The following is an 18881-nucleotide window of genomic DNA, read 5'->3' as shown; positions in this document are numbered from 1 at the left end:
AAGAAGGCAAGCTATGGATCCCATAGTGCCTTCCCTGTCCTTCCTCCATGTCCTCGTTACCCAGCTTTCCCCTGTTGCCGCCTTTGTGCGTCCTCTGAAGCACTTGCGTCCCAGACATCCATACTGCGCATGCACAAGACCAGTATTGATCTTCTTGTCTTCAGAAGTACTCAGGACACCAGTGCTTCCAAAGGCAGCCTGAGGAGGGCCGAAGACTTAATTGACCTAGAGGTGCATTCATATTAGCGGGGGGACCAAGGGCATGGAGAGAGAACAGGGAAGGCTTTATGGGATCAAAGACTTCCCTCTCCTTACGCAAGTGTCTAACTACAGGATTGCTTTAAAGGACCACTATCACAACAAACTGTAACATTTACAATGCATACATATAAGATGTACATTCGGCCCAGAGTAAAAAGTGCATGGTGTTAAAAAAAAAAAAAATTCTCCCAAGTCACTTACAGTATATAGTTTTAAATCTGACATATTTGGGGCTAGTCCATTTCCTCATTGGGGATTCTCAGTATTTCCTTTTATTTTTTTTACAAAAGTAATGCCTGAAAATGATCTATACAAAGATACCAGCAGGCCTCACTGCTCTTTCACACGCTATTTTGGAAGTTGCAAGTTTGCTTTTGGGGTTTTATTTTTTTGTAAGTGACCATGACATAAGGGAGGAAAAAAGCAATTTAAAGAGCTTTCATCATATGCACAGTTGTCCTAGAAATACAATCTGTAGGTGCCTCCAAAAAGTAGGCCTTTTTAGATTCCTTTGTGTAACCAGCCATTGGGAGCAAAACAGTAGGCAACTTATTAAATTAATTACCCACCTATTTGCCCCTCGGGGTGCTGCTTTCGTGATCTAGAACATTAACGTGTTAATACAAAACTATTACTGAGCGCTTTTTTTTTTATTTTTTTTTTATTTTTTTTTTACTACACTACCCAGTTTATGAAGCATTGATTATCATTCTTAAAACGTGAGGTTTTAAAAGAAAATGTATTTACCATAAAGATTCATGTAGGACTGTAACAGTGCAAAGCACCTTTCCTGTAGTGGGCTTAGCACATCTTCTAGTGAAGCAGAAATACTTTTATGCTTAGGTAATATGCACATACTGAATTCATTCCATTATCTTAAAAGATTCTGGACAACACATGTAGCTGAAGTGTTACAACCTGAAGAAAATACCATTGCAAACATAATATGAACAATTCTAGCAGATTGTAAACCTGTATTATATAAATTGGGTGAATTAAAATGTTATAACACAAGGTCATAATCTTTCCCCAATGTAGCTGTAGAAGCCACATAATTAAAGCGTACCTTTTATCTTTTGCAGGTCTATTTTTCTTGTTCAAGTTGGGTTAATGCATTAGATGAACCTGGTGAACAGGCTCATAGGAAGCCATGGGTCTGTTTCTGCATTTCTGCTGCCATCTGCACTGGGAAATTGTCCAGCAGGGGGACCTAGTTTGAACATAGCTTTTGTTAGGACTGGATAACACGGATGCTTTTGTGGCGTTTCAGATGCAAGGTTTTTTGGAATTTACTGCTGTCCTGTTCAAGTGAATGGGAGCGTTTAGGACTAGCTTTTGCAGGCTTTCATGAAAGCGGAAATCCGTGTAGGGACCCAAACCTCTAGACTTGAAAGCTTCCCAAAAGCCTTTAAAAGCTAGCGTTTAAACGCGGCGCCGAGCAAAAGCTCTGCAGACGTCTGTGTGAACCAGCCCCTACTTGTTCACGCCCTTCATCATTTTATCATTCTGTTAATTAGACTTTACAAACTATATTGATCTTAGAATATCCTTACCTACAGAACTTTAACAAGTGAGAGGAATATGGAAGCTGCCATTCATTTTCTTTTAAAATGCTAGTTGCCTGGCAGCCCTGCTGATCTATTTGGCTGCGGTAGTGTTTGAGCAACACCAGAAGCAAGCATGCAGCTAATCTTGTCAGATCTCACAATGTAGGAAACTCTTAGCCTGCATTGTTCTGCATCTATGGCTAAAGGATTACAAGCAGAGGATCATTACACATATTACACTACTTTCTCCAGCCCTGTTCAGGCTCATCGGGCCCTCGCTGTCCTCCTGGATTCTCAACACTTTTGCCCGGTAGTTCGGCGAGTCAGGGGGAACTGTGCATGCTCGCCCGCACACATGCCCTGTGTTGTGCTCCCATCACTGAGTGCGTGGGCGAACTGCTCCTGCGCCGACTGGCTAAATTGTGGAAAACCCTGAAGGAGGACAGGGAGGGACTGAAGAGAATGAACTTTTTTTTTTTTACTTTACATCTCAGGTACAGTTTAAAAGGAAGTAAATATGGCAGCCTCCATATCCCTCTCACTTCAGTTGTCCTTTAAATACAGGTACAAAAAACTAAATCTGTGAATCTTTGGTAGGGATGGTGAATGAGATGCAGTTAAGTACACGCTGATGCAGTTTTTTCTTTTTATGCCAGTTCTGTGCAGCTTAAGGCCTCTTGCACACTGCAACTGATTCCGATTCAGATTCCGCTTTTTAATCAGTTTTTACATCCGATTCAGATTCCGATTTTCAGTTTGCTCCCTGCACACTGCAAATCGGAATCTGAATCGGATGTAAAAACTGATTAAAAAGCGGAATCTGAATCGCTTGCAGTGTGCAAGAGACCTTATAATGGCAAAAGAAAGAGGGATTCTGCTACACCAATGGCTGGGTGAAAAAGTCTCCATTTATTGTAACATCAGTGGATACACAATGTTCAAAAAAGTTCACGCGTATCGGAGCTCATGGCTCCTTAATCATAGCTTAAGCTATGATTAAGGAGCCATGAGCTCCGATGTGTGAGCTTTTTTGAACATTGTGTATCCACTGATGTTACAATAAATGGAGACTTCCCCCCCCCCCCCCCCCCCCCCCCGTCCCCACCCATCGGTGTAGCGGAATCCCTCTTTCTTGAATTCTCTGGATTGCTGACTCCCTTTTGGCATTTGTGTGGTTGGTGGTAGTGGGTCCATTGCTGTTTATGTCCGCTTTATAATAGACCAGTCAAATGCTGCAGCTTTTGATTGGTCAGTTTTCAAGTTTCATATATTTGCACCAGTTTGAAACTTGCCCTGTTCCTGGGTTCCTGGCTAAGGAAGTCCTGCATATATTGACAGTCAACATTAAAATATTTGGGGGGTTTTATAGCTAACTAGTGCTTTGGACCCTCAGAAAATTGAGGCAATGTGGGGGATAAGACATTAGGGGTATAGTAAGGACTAGTAGATGACCACACTCTGGAGAACATACAGATGTCTTTTAACAAAAAAGCCATCCAAAGTCCAGGTACACTTTACATAAAGAAGTGGTCATCTTTGGTTCTTATGTTATAAACTGTGCAGAAGGCAGTTATTTGTACTTACACTGAGCTACCAATGATATATGTTGCCTTTTTGGCTTGTGTGGATTTCTGCACTTGCCTTACTAAATGGGAATAATTTCTGAATGCAATATTGGCAGTGGGTCATTGTTAATGATTAGATCTGTTCAAGAACCTGTGATGAAGCACGGTTTTTAAATTAACAGCACAAAATTTGTCTTTGATTACCCTTACAGCTTTTGTGTTGTAAAAATAAAGTGGTAAGTTTTGCAATTGATCATTGATTTGTTAAATTTTCTGCCTCATGTAAGCTTTATAAATGTAATATTTTTTTCTATGCATATGTATGTTAAACATTGCAATAAAATAGAACAGAAATGTAATGCGTGTTCTTTGGAGCAAATCCACGCCATACATCTTGTACTCCAAATGCATTAGGTTAAGTTCACCGTGGAATGGTGAGACGTAATAGAGGTATTTTAATGCACAGAATCTCGCTGCATTTGTAAGTCTATGCAGCGTTCAGTGCGATCCAAGGGACACCAGCCCTGCAATGTAATGGGTTTCAGCATAAAACGTGTGCGTTAACCGTGGCAGTGAAGCATATGTTTTACTCACTCGCATGATGTGTGACTTTGCATTCTTGTTTTCTACAAGCAACGCAGCTCCCACTGTGAACCTATCCTAAAGCTGGGTGCACATGGTACAATTTTTCATCAGGTTGATGGATTTATTAGATCAGAATCCAATTGGAAATTCTATGTTGCGATTGATTTTGGGTACTTCATGCAAAATCGATTGAGACGTCTACACATTATGCAATTTCTTAACAGATCACTGGTTGATCTGATGGAAAATTGTATCGTGTGTATGAGGCTTTAGATGTATACCAACTAATCTTTAGAAGTGACTAGAGATCAGTACTGGCCACCATCTTTACGCGTATAGTGACTTGTTAGTCTGCTATTGTTCTGATCTTTTTATGACCCTTCAATTAGGAAATGGGCACATATACCGGCTTACTTGCCAGTCAAACTACAGTGGTTTGCAAAAGTATTCGGCCTCCTTGAAGTGTTGCACATTTTGTCACATTACTGCCACAAACCTAAATCAATTTTATTGGAATTCCAGGTGCAAAACCAATACAAAGTGGTGTACATGTGAGAAGTGGAATGAAAATCATACATGATTCCAAACATTTTCTTACAAATGAATAACTGCGAAGTGGGGTGTGCATAATTATTCAGCCCCCTTTGGTCTGAGTGCAGTCAGTTGCCAATAGAGAACCGGAGAGCGCACAACACACTGGCTATAAAAACCGGACGTTCTACCCCACTTCCTATGCTTTTTCTAGTGGCCATTATGGATGGGGACCACATGGGCCCAGCGTTCACAGAGTGGAGCAGCAGGGATTTCATGCTGGAGCTCTTTGGCAGCAACATGTCTGATAACGAGGAGGTGAGGCCTTCTCCCCACATAGTAGTAGGTGAACAACATGAAGGAGAGAATTCCCAGGTATGAGTAAAAAATGACTGGATCCATGGTCCCAACTGCAGTCTCTGTATCCACGTATGGTCTCCACACGTCCACCTGTCTCTAACAATGACCCCAGAGCTTCTGCTGACCTCCCAGACCCCAGGTATTTACAGGTTGTTATGTCTTTAAGAAACCGGATCCGGACTGCAACCGTGTTCATACCGCACGGAAAACGGATGCAAACGGACCGGATCCGGACCTGATCCGGATAGGAACCGTACGGATTAGGTCCGGATCCGGTGCGGTCCGGACATCCGTTCCGGTTTTTACAAAACTGCAAGTGTGAATGGGGCCTAAGTAATGACAGCTGCAAAAAGGTTGCAATGTATGTATATAAATATTGGTTTATTAAAAAAAAAAAACACACGCACCAAAGAATAAGGGTGTTCCCAACACATACACTGCATTGTGGATCTGTATAATATAGTAACAAGTACGGTTCCACAACTCACCTACTGCACAACACATTTTTATAACGTCCAAAAATAGTATAGATAGTGCCTTGTGCAATCTAATAATTGTGATGCCTTAGTAAAAAAAATCCCTGGTGAATCAAAATTTACCTGGTGGAAATATATATAGATAAATAGATAGCAGGGCGCACTTGACAGGTGGAACGTGAAGAATATGCATGGCCAGGGAAAAGGAAACTAACCTGCAGCGGAGACTGGAGGACACTTGTGGACCTGCGAGGGCACAGGACGGCTGCTCAGGGCTTTGGGAAGCCATAGGTAAGTGAAATGTTGTTTCTTTGCCAGGGACCATTCCAGGTGAATTTGTGTTAGACTAAGATTAGGTTTTACTCCCCTTCACCCAGTGAATATGCATAAAGTGTCCATTACTTGGGCCTGTCCATGTGTACTGTCAGGGCCGGAGCTACCATAGGAAAAAATGGGCAATTGCCCCAGAGCCTGTAGGGGCCCCCAAGGTGTCCCTCCCCCATCTTAACTGTTGCTCCACAGGGACTCTGCAGAGTCTAAGTTGGGAGGTGATTGGGGGAGGGTCAGCAGCCAGCTCTTGGGCCCAGGAGGAAAATTTGGCTGCAACAAAGGGCCTCTAATGATGATTTTTGGTTGGGGGGGCCCCCAGGCTAATTTTGCCCTAGGGCCCAATTGTTACTTGAACCGGCCCTGTGTACTGTCTATTGCATTTTCACAACATTCAAACCTGATCTGTAAGGTTTTTTTCACACAGCATGTGTTCAACAGTTCATCAGTTCATCCAATGCATGGTACATATCTGCATCAGACTCCAGTAGTAAAGTGTATCCAAATAATGCATACAGTGCTGCTCCAGCTGGGTCCAATGCATTTGGGAGCAATCCTAATAAAATGCTTACAGCTTGCAGTATAAGTTCACATACTGTCATATTATGCCCAGTATATATATATATATAGATAGATATAGAGATAGATAGATAGATATAGAGATATAGATATAGAGATATATAGATATAGATACCTTCACTCTGCTGTGTTCGCACCCACCATTTGCTGTGCTGTATGTAGCGTGTTGATCTGCCCCTTTGGTGCCCACAGGTTGTCTGGATATTCTGGGAAACTAGCGAGACCTATGTCACACTTTCAAAGGATAATGCTTTTACTACCAAAGGCCCTTTAATTGTATTTTATCCAATAAAAAAAAATACGTGAATGGCCCTGTATTAGTAGCGCATGTGGGTGACACAGGTTGCTTTGTCTGGGGTAAAAAAAAAAAAGATCAGAAATGGCTCCGTCCATTAAACAGTGGCCTGTTGCCATTCCTGAAAGGAAGGATTTATTCATAATGTCTAGAAAATCGTAGCTGGCTGCAGTCTGAACTGGAAATGCAATTAAAATAATATTTTATTATAAGATGAATTGTGTATAAATGACATATGCAATATCATTTTTCTAAATTCAATTGAAGCTACACTCCTCTACAGGCTTTGTGTAGATGGATGTTTTTCTGCAGTTCAATCACCATTTAACCATTGGTTTCCGTGGGATGTATTCCCTGAAAGCTGGGGAAACTGGTATGTGCAGAGAGCACACAGCAATTTTCCCGGTATGACTGAGGGCTGGAACCCACAAGAGCGATTTTTTGAGTGTTGAGGGAGCGCCTTGAATTGCTAGCGCTTTCCCTAAACGCTCTGCCAATGTAAGGAAATGTAACAAATTCCACAGTAGCGATTGTGATTAGCAAAATCACAATCGCAGGACATGCAGCATTTTGAAAGCGTTTGCGCTTCAATGTAATGTACTGAAGAGCTGGCAAATCGCTCCTGAATCTCTACACATAGCGATTTGAGTGTGATTGCAAACTGTAAATAAAATTGATATATTGAAAGGACCAATCAGAATTAAAATCACTAATCGCAAATCGCTACACAATCGCTGCCAAAAAAGCGTACACTTTTTAAAATTGATCCTAAAAGCGCCGGAAAACACTCATGAAATCGCTTACAAATCACTTATTAAAAACTCTAGCGATTTGTAGTGGGTTCCAGGCCTGACAGTCGGTGAGGTAGTATGCATTGCGCACTTAGCTCAATCTGTGTTGCATATTTGATGTGAAAGTTACTGGTCACCATGCATACACATTTGAGTTACCTACAATGTGTGTAACTTCACCATCGGCAGCACCGATAAAACAGCTGTGCGCTCTCTGCGCACAACCGTTTTACTGGCTATTAGTGAATACAACCCAATGTACCTTTTCTGCAAGTCAACTGCAGTTTAAAGGAATTTACCTTTTCTACATGTCCACAGACCGCTTCAGATTGAGTTAATTCAATCAGAAAGAGACCTGAAATCAAAACCCTATCTACAAAAGTCCTAAAGGTCCAAGTACATAGCCACTTTAGCAATGCCTAGGCACTTTTTTTACCAGCTTCCATGACTGCTGCTACTAGGGCTAAGTCCTCTTTTCCACAGAGAAGTTGATAGGCAGTGCAATGCCTCTCAAGCTTTCACAACTGATTGCTGCTGCCCAGCAGCTGCTTGCTGAGCACACAGTTCAACTGTGTGGAAAAGAGGCCTTACTGAACCACAGTGGCTTGCACCTGTATTTATGAACACCATATGCAGCTAAATAATCTGCCCACTGTTCACAATGATACAACACTACAGCACACCTTAAAGGGACTCCAAGCACCTCTCATGGGCATGCCTTTAACCACTTGATGCCCCACCCTTTACCCCCCCTTAAGGACCAGCGTGGTTATTAGTGATCTGTGCTGGGTGGGCTCTACAGCCCCCAGCACAGATCAGGGTGCAGGCAGAGAGATCAGATTGCCCCCCTTTTTTCCCCCCTATGGGGATGATGTGCAGGGGGGGTCTGATCTCTTCTGCCTGCGTGTGGCTGGCGGGGGGGGGCACCTCAAAGCCCCCCTCCGCGGCAAAATTCCCCCCTCCCTCTCCTACCTGTCCCCTCCCCGGTGATCCGGGCTGCACAGGACGCTATCCGTCCTGTGCAGCCAGTGACAGGACGTCCCCTGTCACATGGCGGCGATCCCCGGCCGCTGATTGGCCGGGGATCGCCGATCTGCCTTACGGCGCTGCTGCGCAGCAGCGCCGTACAAATGTAAACAAAGCGGATTATTTCCGCTTGTGTTTATATTTAGCCTGCGAGCCGCCATCGGCAGCCCGCAGGCTATTCACGGAGCCCCCCGCCGTGATTTGACAGGAAGCAGCCGCTCGCGCGAGCGGCTGCTTCCTGATTAATCAGCCTGCAGCTGGCGACGCAGTACTGCGTCGCTGGTCCTGCAGCTGCCACTTTGCCGACGCACGGTATAAGCGTGCAGTCGGCAAGTGGTTAAGCCAGACGACTTCCAACAAAGTCGTGCTATGACCCCTCTGGAGGAGCCTCTTGCAATAGCCATGCCTGTCACTTCCTCATCCTGCTTCATTCAGTGATGCACTTCTCTAACAGAGAAGACAGTGGTGACCCGGAAGTTATAACATAGCCAAGATGGCAGCCACGATTTTTAAATTGAAATCGAACGAAAACTATTTGGTGTAGGACAGTGATTTAAACATCAAATGAAAGAGGAGAGCACAAGCTACAGAAAGGTATGCATCTTTAAGTACTTTGCTGTACTGGATGGAGTCTTAAACTCATGCCTATGAGAGGTGTTTCGCAGTCCCTTTAACCACTTGCCGACCGCACGTGTATACCGTGCGTCGGCAAAGTGGCAGCTGCAGGACCAGCGACGCAGTACTGCGTCGCCAGCTGCAGGCTGATTAATCAGGAAGCAGCCGCTCGCGCGAGCGGCTGCTTCCTGTCAATTCACGGCGGGGGGCTCCGTGAATAGCCTGCGGGCCGCCGATGGCGGCTCGCAGGCTAAATGTAAACACAAGCGGAAATAATCCGCTTTGTTTACATTGTACGGCGCTGCTGCGCAGCAGCGCCGTAAGGCAGATCGGCGATCCCCGGCCAATCAGCGGCCGGGGATCGCCGCCATGTGACAGGGGACGTCCTGTCACAGGCTGCACAGGACGGATAGCGTCCTGTGCAGCCCGGATCACCAGGGGGCCAGGTAGGAGAGGGGGGAAGCGGAATTTCGCCGCGGAGGGGGGCTTTGAGGTGCCCCCCCCCGCCAGCCACACGCAGGCAGGAGAGATCGGACCCCCCCCAGCACATCATCCCCCTAGTGGGGAAAAAAGGGGGGTGATCTGATCTCTCTGCCTGGTGTTTGATCTGTGCTGGGGGCTGTAGAGCCCACCCAGCACAGATCACAGAATTCAATGCTGGTCCTCAAGTGGTTAAGGTAAGGGGCCCACTACAAGCGGTTTTGAGATTATGGAAACCCCTTGTGATTTACAAATTGCAAAGTACCACAATTTCACACGTGATTACTGTAATGTTTGTGACTTGGTCCAGCAGCCATTAAATCTCTCCATGATTGTTCCAAAAATGCTGCATGCAGCACTTTGCAAATGATCTGTGATTGCAACACCGCAGGTGCAGCAACTCTCATAGGGCTTCATGATTGCTGACAGCTGGGATTAGAAAGTACTTCTGGAAGCACCCTTGTGGACCCCAGTCTTAAAGGGAAACAGGAGACGACCTGCAAGAGAAAATGCATAGATACTTGGGACTTCTTCCTCCAGCCCCATGCCAGCTGATCAGTCCCTCAGCATCCTCCGCTGCTTCCATTCTCGGCTATTAGTCCCACTAAGTAATGCAAGTCGGAGTTCAGTGCACGTGTGGCCCGGCTGAGCGCACCCGCCCACCCCATTGTGCTCTTGTGGCTGGGAGTGTACTGCGCTTGCGCTGTACTACTGCACAGGCACAGAACACTCCCAGCCACGGGAGCATGCTTGGCTGGACTGCGCCTGTGCCAACTGACTCACTTGCCGGGACCCATAGCAGAGAATGGAGACAGAGGAGGAGGACTCAGAGGGACTAATCAGCCTGCATGGGCAAGGTAGGAGCCCCAGGTATGTATACATTTTCTTTTACAGATCGTCTCTGGTACACTTTAACCGGGTCTATTGAACCATACCAGCAACTGACATAAGTGTATTTTTTATCATTCGGTTTACAGGTGCTTTTAGGTGAGGCTCACACTTGTGAAATTTGTGCACATTTTTCTGCAGTGTGAACATGCATCAGAACTGACAACTCATGCACATCAATGGGCTCGTTGACATTGGATGCAAATTTTTGCATGCAGAAGAAAAAAAACCTGCCAGCCTGTTGCCTTTTTTCGGACACTGCAAATAGCCTTCTATACGTAGAAGAAAAAAAAATTATCTCTAGAGTCTTCTTATTGATCAGCATTGTATAGATGGCTATTAGCCTTCTATTTTATTTTAGAGTTCTAGACACTTGCATTGACATAAGGAAACAGGAGTGTGCCCAACTGTTTTTAAAAGACTACCTCTTGTTTTTCTTATGTATGATGATGTGTAATACTAAACTGTTTTTAGATTTATTTATTCACTGTTTTGGAGTATCTCCTCCCTCACACTGTCTACTCCCTTTTGAGGGCCAGTGTGATAAGAGCTTGCTTGTCCATGATTATTTTTGATTGGAGAGCAACCACCTATCAGGTCACCACATACCCTAGCGAAGATGTATCTTCACAAGTGATTGAGGCCTCTTTTCCATGGGCAGTTGATAGGCAGTGAAATGCCTCTCAAACTCTCACAACTGCTCACTGCTGTCTGGTAACTACTTGCTGAGCACACAGTTCAAACAGTTACCAGGCAACAGCAAGCAGTTGTGAGCGGTTTACAGGCTTTTCACTGCCTATCAACTGCACATGTGAAAGGGCCCTTAGGCCTCATCACAGTGGGACGTTAAAGTCGCACGTTATAAAAATGTATAACGCAGACTAACGCACAGCAATACAAAGTCTCAAACTCTCATAACTGCTTGCTGAGCACACAGTTCAACAGTTCGTGGAGAAGAGGCCTAAGGAGAGAGCGATAAAAAGAATGAATATGAATTAGTGCTTATTGGCTGTGTGGTTAGACTGTTATCAAACCAAATATTGCAAGTTAATGTGCTTCCATACAACTCTTTCATGGAGTTATTTTATTAAATGCACTGTACTGAATACATTTGTTGTTTAAAACAATCAATATAAAGATAATATAATTCATTGTTCGAGAAGTGACATATAAAACCTCATTCACACGCACAATTCAGCTCAGTTCCCACTTGAGCGGATGCAAAACAGGCTGATGACCGCTGTCCATTTTGCATCCGCTCAGCATCTGCCCGTCCGAAGCAATCGCCACTTACATGTCCCGCTGCTACTCTGTGCCTCTGTACTCAGCCCAGGGGCTGGCAGAAGCTTGGGGCTCACCACAGGCTCATTAGACCAATTCTCCCTAGCAACAGAGAGAATTCTCATTTGACTACCATGAACCAATGAAAATTCTCCCTAGTGCTGAGGATTCCCATTGGTTTTATGCAGACCAGTGGAGAACCCCATGCTTCTGCCAGCCATCAGACTGTGTACAGGAAGCGAATAGCAGCGGACATGTAGACTAGGGCAAATACATTACCCCCCAATGGCCAATCCCTGCCTGGGATTATCGTAGACTGCACAGAAGTGTGATGCACTTACTGCAATGGATCTGTGGATTTGTTGCAGAGTGACAAGTGTAATTTATAAAATAGCTGTTCACTGTTAGTTTAGCGATGTCTGTTATCCATTCAAGTGGGAATGCAGTCTTACTGTTGGGAGGCAGGGACTGGGACTCAACCCCTTAGGTGACAGTTTGGTGCTGGAACAGTACAGATGTGTCACTAGCCTAAGCAATGTGTTCTGTTGCTACGGAGGAAGGCTTGGTTCACATATAAAGCTATACATTCTTGGTCCTGTCAGTTTTGCATCAGTTTTCTATCAGTTTTACCTGACTGGACTGGAAATGTACGCCTTTTATGTGTGAACGCAACCATAGAAAACTGACAGGACTGGACTGGAAATGTACACCTTTTATGTGTGATCACACCCATAGAAACACTGATTCCAGCTGTCAAAAACTGACAGAACTGGACACCTTTTTTTGTGAACCAGCCTGAAGGAGTAGGGGCAAACAGCATGGTACATGATGGAGCAGGCCGGATGAGTAAGAGAACAATGCTATTGGCCAATGCATCAAGGAGGATACGGGACCACTGTACACACTCTAGGTCAGTGATGGCTAACCTTGGCACTCCAGCTGTGACAAAACTACAAATCCCATCATGCCTCTGCCTCTCCAAGTTATGCTTAGAGCTGTCAGAGTATTGCAATGCCTCATGGGACTTGTAGTTCCACCACAGCTGGAGTGCCAAGGTTAGCCATTACTGCTCTAGATTTTAAACAGGCAGCCCTGACCAGCCGCTTCAGATGAAAGCCATATAGCATTTGTACAAGGCTTAACTCACAGAACATCTAATTTCGATTGTGCTTTTAATCACATTTTAGTTGAAAATATGGCATTCTGTTTTGCTGGCCATATATATTTTGTTGGCCATTCATTTGTCAATTGGAGGGGCAGTTTCTGAAAAATCTTACCAGGAAGTGGGCAGTCCTATAGAATAGTTTCAATATGAGGGCTGATTCACGCTGCAAGAGCTTTTTAAAGTGACACTGAAGCAAATTTTAAAATAAAAAACAGATACTCACCTAAGGCGAGGGAAGGTTCTGGGTACTATAGAACCTTCCTGTTCTCCTGCCGGTCTCTGCGTTCCCCCGAAGGCTCCCCCGTTAGCAGACCTCGACCAATTGGTCATGGACTGCTCTCTTCCGGGTTGGGGAGACTTCGGCAGTCTTCAGAAGACGGGCCGCTCCATACTGTGCACGTGCGACCACCCTCTCTGGTGCACTCATGCGTGAGCTGTGCAGAGCCGCTGGTCTTCAGGAGCCCAAGTGCTTATGAAAATTGCTGAAATCTCCTGTGGCGGGAGGTTCAAACAGAGCAGCCAGCGGGGAACGTGGAGACCGGCAGGAGAATGGGAAGGCTCTACAGGACCCAGAGCCTTCCCACTTCTGTTGTTTTTATTTTAAAAGCACTAGGTTAATGAAAGTCAATGGAGTTGATGACACAGTAGCGATTACGATTTCCTGGCATTGCAATCGCAGAGACTGCAGCATTTTTGGAGTGTGCGCACTTCAATACAAAGTATAGGATTGCTGCAAAAATGCTTTTCAGTTCCTGTGCAAAGTGGTTTTGTGGCGCTTTTCCTACCAAACCTATGGAAATCACAAATTGCTATGGCATTTCTCTACAAATCGCTTGCATTTAAGAGACACTGAAAGGGAAAAAGTGCCCCTATGGGGTACTTACCTCATGAGAGGAAAGCCTCTGGATCCTAATGAAGCTTCCTCATCCTCTTGATCCTCGGGTATCCAGCGCTGTCAGCCCTCGAAGTAGGGGCTTCAGCATGCGGTAATATTTACCGATCGGCTCGCACCTGCGCAAATAGCGTATCCTATTTCTGCCGGAGCCCAATTAGAAGCTTGTACTGCGCCTGCGCAGGAGTGTGGACAGGTAAATATTGCTGCATGCTTTTTTATGGCTGTCTGCGCTGGATCCAGGAGGTTGAAGAGGACGGGGAAGCCTCATTAGGATCCAGAGTCTTTCCCTTCCCTAGGTAAGTACCTCCCCAGGGGCACTTTTTTTTTTCCTTACAGGATCCCTTTAACTGCAAAACTGCCAGATATCGCTCTGAAAAATACAAAAAAAAATTGCTTCCAAAAGCGCTGTGATTGTAATAACAATTTGCTCTTTCTAGTGGTCTCAGCCCTTATACTGCATAGATTTGGTAAATCTGTACTATGAATTGTATAGTGTATGGCCTTCCGAATAAAAAAAAAAAAAAAGATCTGGTCCTGATGCAATTCAGCAGGTAAAAGTTTATATTTTGCAATAAAAACGTCATGACTTAGCATGTAGGAAACATGACTTGATAGATAACAAAGTCTGTATACAGAAAAGCTTTTTGGTCTGTCCAAGAGGTCCTATGTATTGTGCACTGGTGTTCCTCAGTATCTAGAACATTGGATACAAAACGTACATTGTTGCATACTTCTCTTTTCACATTTTTATAAAAAAAATATATATATAACCTTGGCATCGTTAGGTGAGTTTGTCAATTTAATTGGGTCCCTCGTTGCCCCCATAGTCCTTGAAGTAAAAACAGTGGTTTAGTTTTTAAAAACATTACTAATAATACCATTAAAGTGAACTGCAGAATACAAGCATCCCCACACGTCTAAGCATAGCGTATCCGCAGCAGCACCTTGGACAGCAGGTCGTGATAGAAGCTCAGGAATATCCAGCCTGGTAAATACATGAGGGTTACCAGCCCCATAAAATTCAGAGGGTAGTGAGAATAATCCCAGGAACAGGCGTTACAGGTGCGCAGCCCTAACCCCCAGGAGAACTCCCAGGTGTAGGCGAAGAGGATGTAGACGGGCAGCCTCCTCCAAACAGCCCATCCTCTGCTGTAGCTCAGGTAGAAGTAGAGCTTGTCCACCACTAGGCTGCAGCTGCCGTACATGAAGAAGGACCACAGGGACGTGTGACCGCTCAGGGGGCTGCCCGGCTTCTCCAGCAGGTTGAAGATGGAGGTGAAGAAGACCTCGTCCAGGAAGCCGTGCATGCCGAAGAAGAGGAAGCGCAGCAGCAGCGGGAGCCGCTGGCCGCCGTCTGCAGTGCGGGGCTGCTGTGGCGAGTCCAGGCTGGGCTGCTCATACTGCAGCCGCAGGAAGCTCTGCAGGAACACTTGCGAGAAGTAGACAGCCAGCCCATACTGCAGCCCCAGCTCTGCCGCCGCACTGACCGGCCGCTCCTGGGGGCAGCTCTGCAGCAGCGTTTTCCGGAGCAGGATCTGCAGGCCCACGAACACCGAGGGGTAGAAGACAAAGTGGAACGCCAAGCCATTGTCCGGGAAGCTCTTCCTCTGCAGGTAGATCTTCTCCAGGGCCAGGTGGGCGAGGGCATGCAGCAGGCAGCGGTATGGAGACGAGAAGCCCAGCAGGCTGTAGTCCTGGCTATGGGGGAAGCGCCGGACACAGGAGCTCAGTACATCCAGGGTCAGGCCGTGCATGCCATAGAAATACAGCCTCATCCACACGGGCAGGGGCTGGCTGATTGCCACCGATGGAGCCTTCACACGGGCTCTGCTAAGCTGTCTCTTCCAGGCCCCTTGATTCCTGCCCATCTTGCAGACTGCCAGCTGTCAGAGCCGCATAGTGGTACCCCAGATTCTGGTCCAAACGGCTGGCACCGCATCCATCGCCCCTCCTTGCGTGCACTGTACTTGTCATAAAAACAAGCCAGCACTCTCCCACCCCATTTACCTCAAACCCCTTTCTCCTCATACAAGGAGTCTTTTGTGCTTTGTATTACAAATATCTGTGCAGCCAATCAGTGCTTGTTGCTGCTTTGCCCAATATCATATTGCACATCTTTTACTTATAGGACAGTGTACATTTACTTCCTCACTGGTTGCAATGTGCATATGGGACACAACTCATTAGTGACAATTCCAGGATGATGCACCTGCTAAATAATTATTATTGCTGTAACAGTATCAGAGTACTGCTAGAAATGCAGGTATGTTGGCCATACTCAATAAAGGGCATCACATGAAACGGAAGATTGTCAGGAAATGTCACTTCTAGAATATCTTTGGAAAATATTTCAATGGAGAGAGATAGTGATTAGGCATAAATACATATTTTTTAAAAATTTTAGATAAAGAGCCATATAATGCTTGCTAAATACAGCAGGTGTGATCTGAGCACCCTCAGGGATCCCTAGCTGCAATACATACTGGACTTTACAGCTTGGCTGAATGCACATGTTTGCACTTGCGATTAGTAGGTGGAGTGCCTAATAGATATGCATGGTTCAAGTAGGTAGATTCAGTGCAAGAAGACTGGACACTGTCACTAGTAGTACAGTAGTGGAGGTTTGGTAGAAGGTTATCAGCAACAAGCTGGTGGATTGGGCACTAGATGCTGGAGCTGGAGTGAAGAGAGCAAAAGGTGAATATCAGTTAAGGTGGCCACTAATGGTCCAATTTCTAGCGAAAAATCGTTAGAGCAATCAGAAATTCTGATCGGAGCAAAAATCGTTCACTACACTATCAACAAACCAATCTTTGCTTCCTATCCATCACAACCAACAAGAAAAATCCAGATTTTAGTTTGACAAAAATCCAATCGGACGACTATTTTTATAATCGTTCATGATTGATTGTGCCCTCAACTGAGATGGTTTACAACCAATCCGATCTGAATTTCTGATCGCTTAAACGATTTTTTGCTAGAAATTGGACCTTTAGTGGCCACCTTTAGGCTATGTTCACAGTGGGTACTGTGGGTACTGAACGGAACGGGAAAGTTGCGCCGAACATTATCCAAAAGTGGCTTTACATACAGTGAAGCATACAGTCAATGCAAAGTATGCTTCACTGTTTACCTGTGCATTTTGTGGTAACACACTGCATGAAGTGTGTAGGGATGCTGCGTGCAGTTATACTGCGTTACAATGTGGTCGTTATGCTGCACTGCAACGCACCACTGTGAATGTAGCCTCAGGGCTGGGACCCACTAATGCACTTTTGGCCACATTTTTGGATCCCCATAAATCGCTGGCGATTTCCAAAAATGCTTTGCCAATGTAAGTGAATTGAGATGAACAAACTGGAGCGATTACGATTAGGGTAATCACAGGACATGCAGCATTTTGGGATCGTTTGTGCTCCAATGTAAAATATGCGAGCACTGTGAAGATGCAGAGGTGCCCAGCAGCATGGCCCCCATGGGAAGGGGGGGCGCGGGGGACATGAGGCATAGTAGAACGTGCGGCACAAGATGCGGAGGTGGCGGACATCTAAGGTCTGACAGCCAGGATCAGAATCGTGAGATGCAGAAGTGGTGAGCACTTTTTCCCCCTTCCTTTTGCAAATTGCATAAAGTTCGGCCTGCTAGCTCATCAGTCTCAATGATGCCATTGCCCAGGCAACCCTAAACGCATTTTTGGAAGTGTGTAACTACCTTATATTAAATTAGGGAGCAGTGACTATTTGATTAATTATCTGGAGGCATGTCACTACTTGTTTGGGGGGGCGCAATCTCAGTGTTTGCCATGGGCGCTACATTGCCCAGATACGCCTCTGCATACACATCGCTGTTCACCTGTCCCGCTGCCACCGCTGCTTGGTTCCTTCTAAACAGCCCAGAGGCCAGCAAAAACATGGGGCTCTCCATAGGCTGCAGCAGGCCAATTCTCCTTATCACAGGAGTGTCAAACTCGAATACAAAGTGGGCTGAAACTGAATACTGGGACCTAGTCGTGGGCCAACCTCAATGTCTACTGGCCACCCCCCTCCCTTATAAATCCCCTGGTGTCTAATGGCTCTCCTCCAACCCTTATGCTGTTCCCGGTTGTCTAGTGGCCCCACTCCAACCCTTATATGGTTCCCTGGTGTCTAACGGCCCCCCTCCAACCCCTACACAGTTCCTCTGTGTCTAGTGATCTTCCCTCTCCTATACTGTTCCCAGGTGTCTAGTGGCCCCCACCTTCCCCTATACAATTCCCTAGTGTTTAGTTTTTCCCCCTACTTCCACCATATGGTTTCCCTGGCGATCTAGGCTTCACTCCCAATATAGCTTCCCTGGTTATTTAGAGTGGGCCAAACATAATGCAAAGTGGGAGAACAACTTGGGGCCATATTTAATGGCTCTGAAGGCCAGATTTGGCCCACGGGCCAGAGTTTGACATGTCTGCCCTAGAAACGGAGAATTTTCATTGGTCCAACATGAACCAATGATAATTTTCCCTGTTGCTGATGAATCCCATTGTTTTTTTTGCAGCCCAGAGGAGATCCCCATGCTAATACCGGCCACCGGGCTGTTTAGAAGGGACCGAGCAGCAGCGATGGGCACTTGGGCAGTGGGATACGCGAATATCACATCACGGTGGTGATCGAAACGGACAGTGTCTGTGCTCATATGCTTTCACTGGACACATTTTCCTGTCTAGTCAACGTGCTAAGTTGGGAGTTTGCGCTGCATTTTGCATTCCGTAACTAACGGATCCGTGTTTTGTAACTAGTGGAAGCGGATGCTATTTTTAACATAGGATCCGCTTTCTGCGTTTAAGCGGAGCTTAAAAAAACGCCCCGAACAGGTAGGTTTTTTTTTTTTAGCAAATGTGAACTGGCCTTAAGGAAATGCTATATACTTTATTACTAGTGATGTAGCGAACATCAACTTTTCGGGTTCGTGAACTGGCTATTCGCAGCGAGCTCCATAGACTTAAATGGCAGGCGATTGGCCACCAACTTTAGTGGCAAGGACAGTGGGTACAAGAAGAAAAAAAAATTCATAAAGAGCTTATAGTTTTTAAGAAAATCGAATTTAAAGTTCTCGTTCTGAGAGTGAGAAATGTTTCAGCGGTCGTCGACTTTAGCTGTTAAAGTGGACCCAAATTAAAAACACAAGATTTCAAAAATAAAACCTATTTTCTAACTTATAATAAATAGCAGCCTTTTTTCA

The 18881-nt window shown here is 45.5% G+C and overlaps 1 protein-coding gene across 1 annotated transcript; it reads right to left on the bottom strand.

The window, feature by feature from the left end:
* Positions 1-11441: 11441 nt before the first annotated feature.
* On the bottom strand, positions 11442-15655 carry TMEM229A (transmembrane protein 229A). Its single transcript, XM_068276373.1, has one exon. It carries the CDS (start codon positions 15533-15535, stop codon positions 14585-14587), a length of 951 nt encoding a protein of 316 aa, XP_068132474.1. The 5' UTR covers positions 15536-15655; the 3' UTR covers positions 11442-14584.
* Between the last annotated feature and the right edge of the window lie 3226 nt (positions 15656-18881).

This window comes from Hyperolius riggenbachi, chromosome 3 (assembly GCF_040937935.1).
Source record: "Hyperolius riggenbachi isolate aHypRig1 chromosome 3, aHypRig1.pri, whole genome shotgun sequence".
Taxonomy (NCBI): domain Eukaryota; kingdom Metazoa; phylum Chordata; class Amphibia; order Anura; family Hyperoliidae; genus Hyperolius; species Hyperolius riggenbachi.
This window is presented reverse-complemented; position numbering and strand designations above follow the sequence as displayed.

Bases quoted from the DNA above. Each gene is read 5' to 3' on its own strand.
- TMEM229A (XM_068276373.1), bottom strand. From the start codon at position 15,535: ATGGGCAGGAATCAAGGGGCCTGGAAGAGACAGCTTAGCAGAGCCCGT.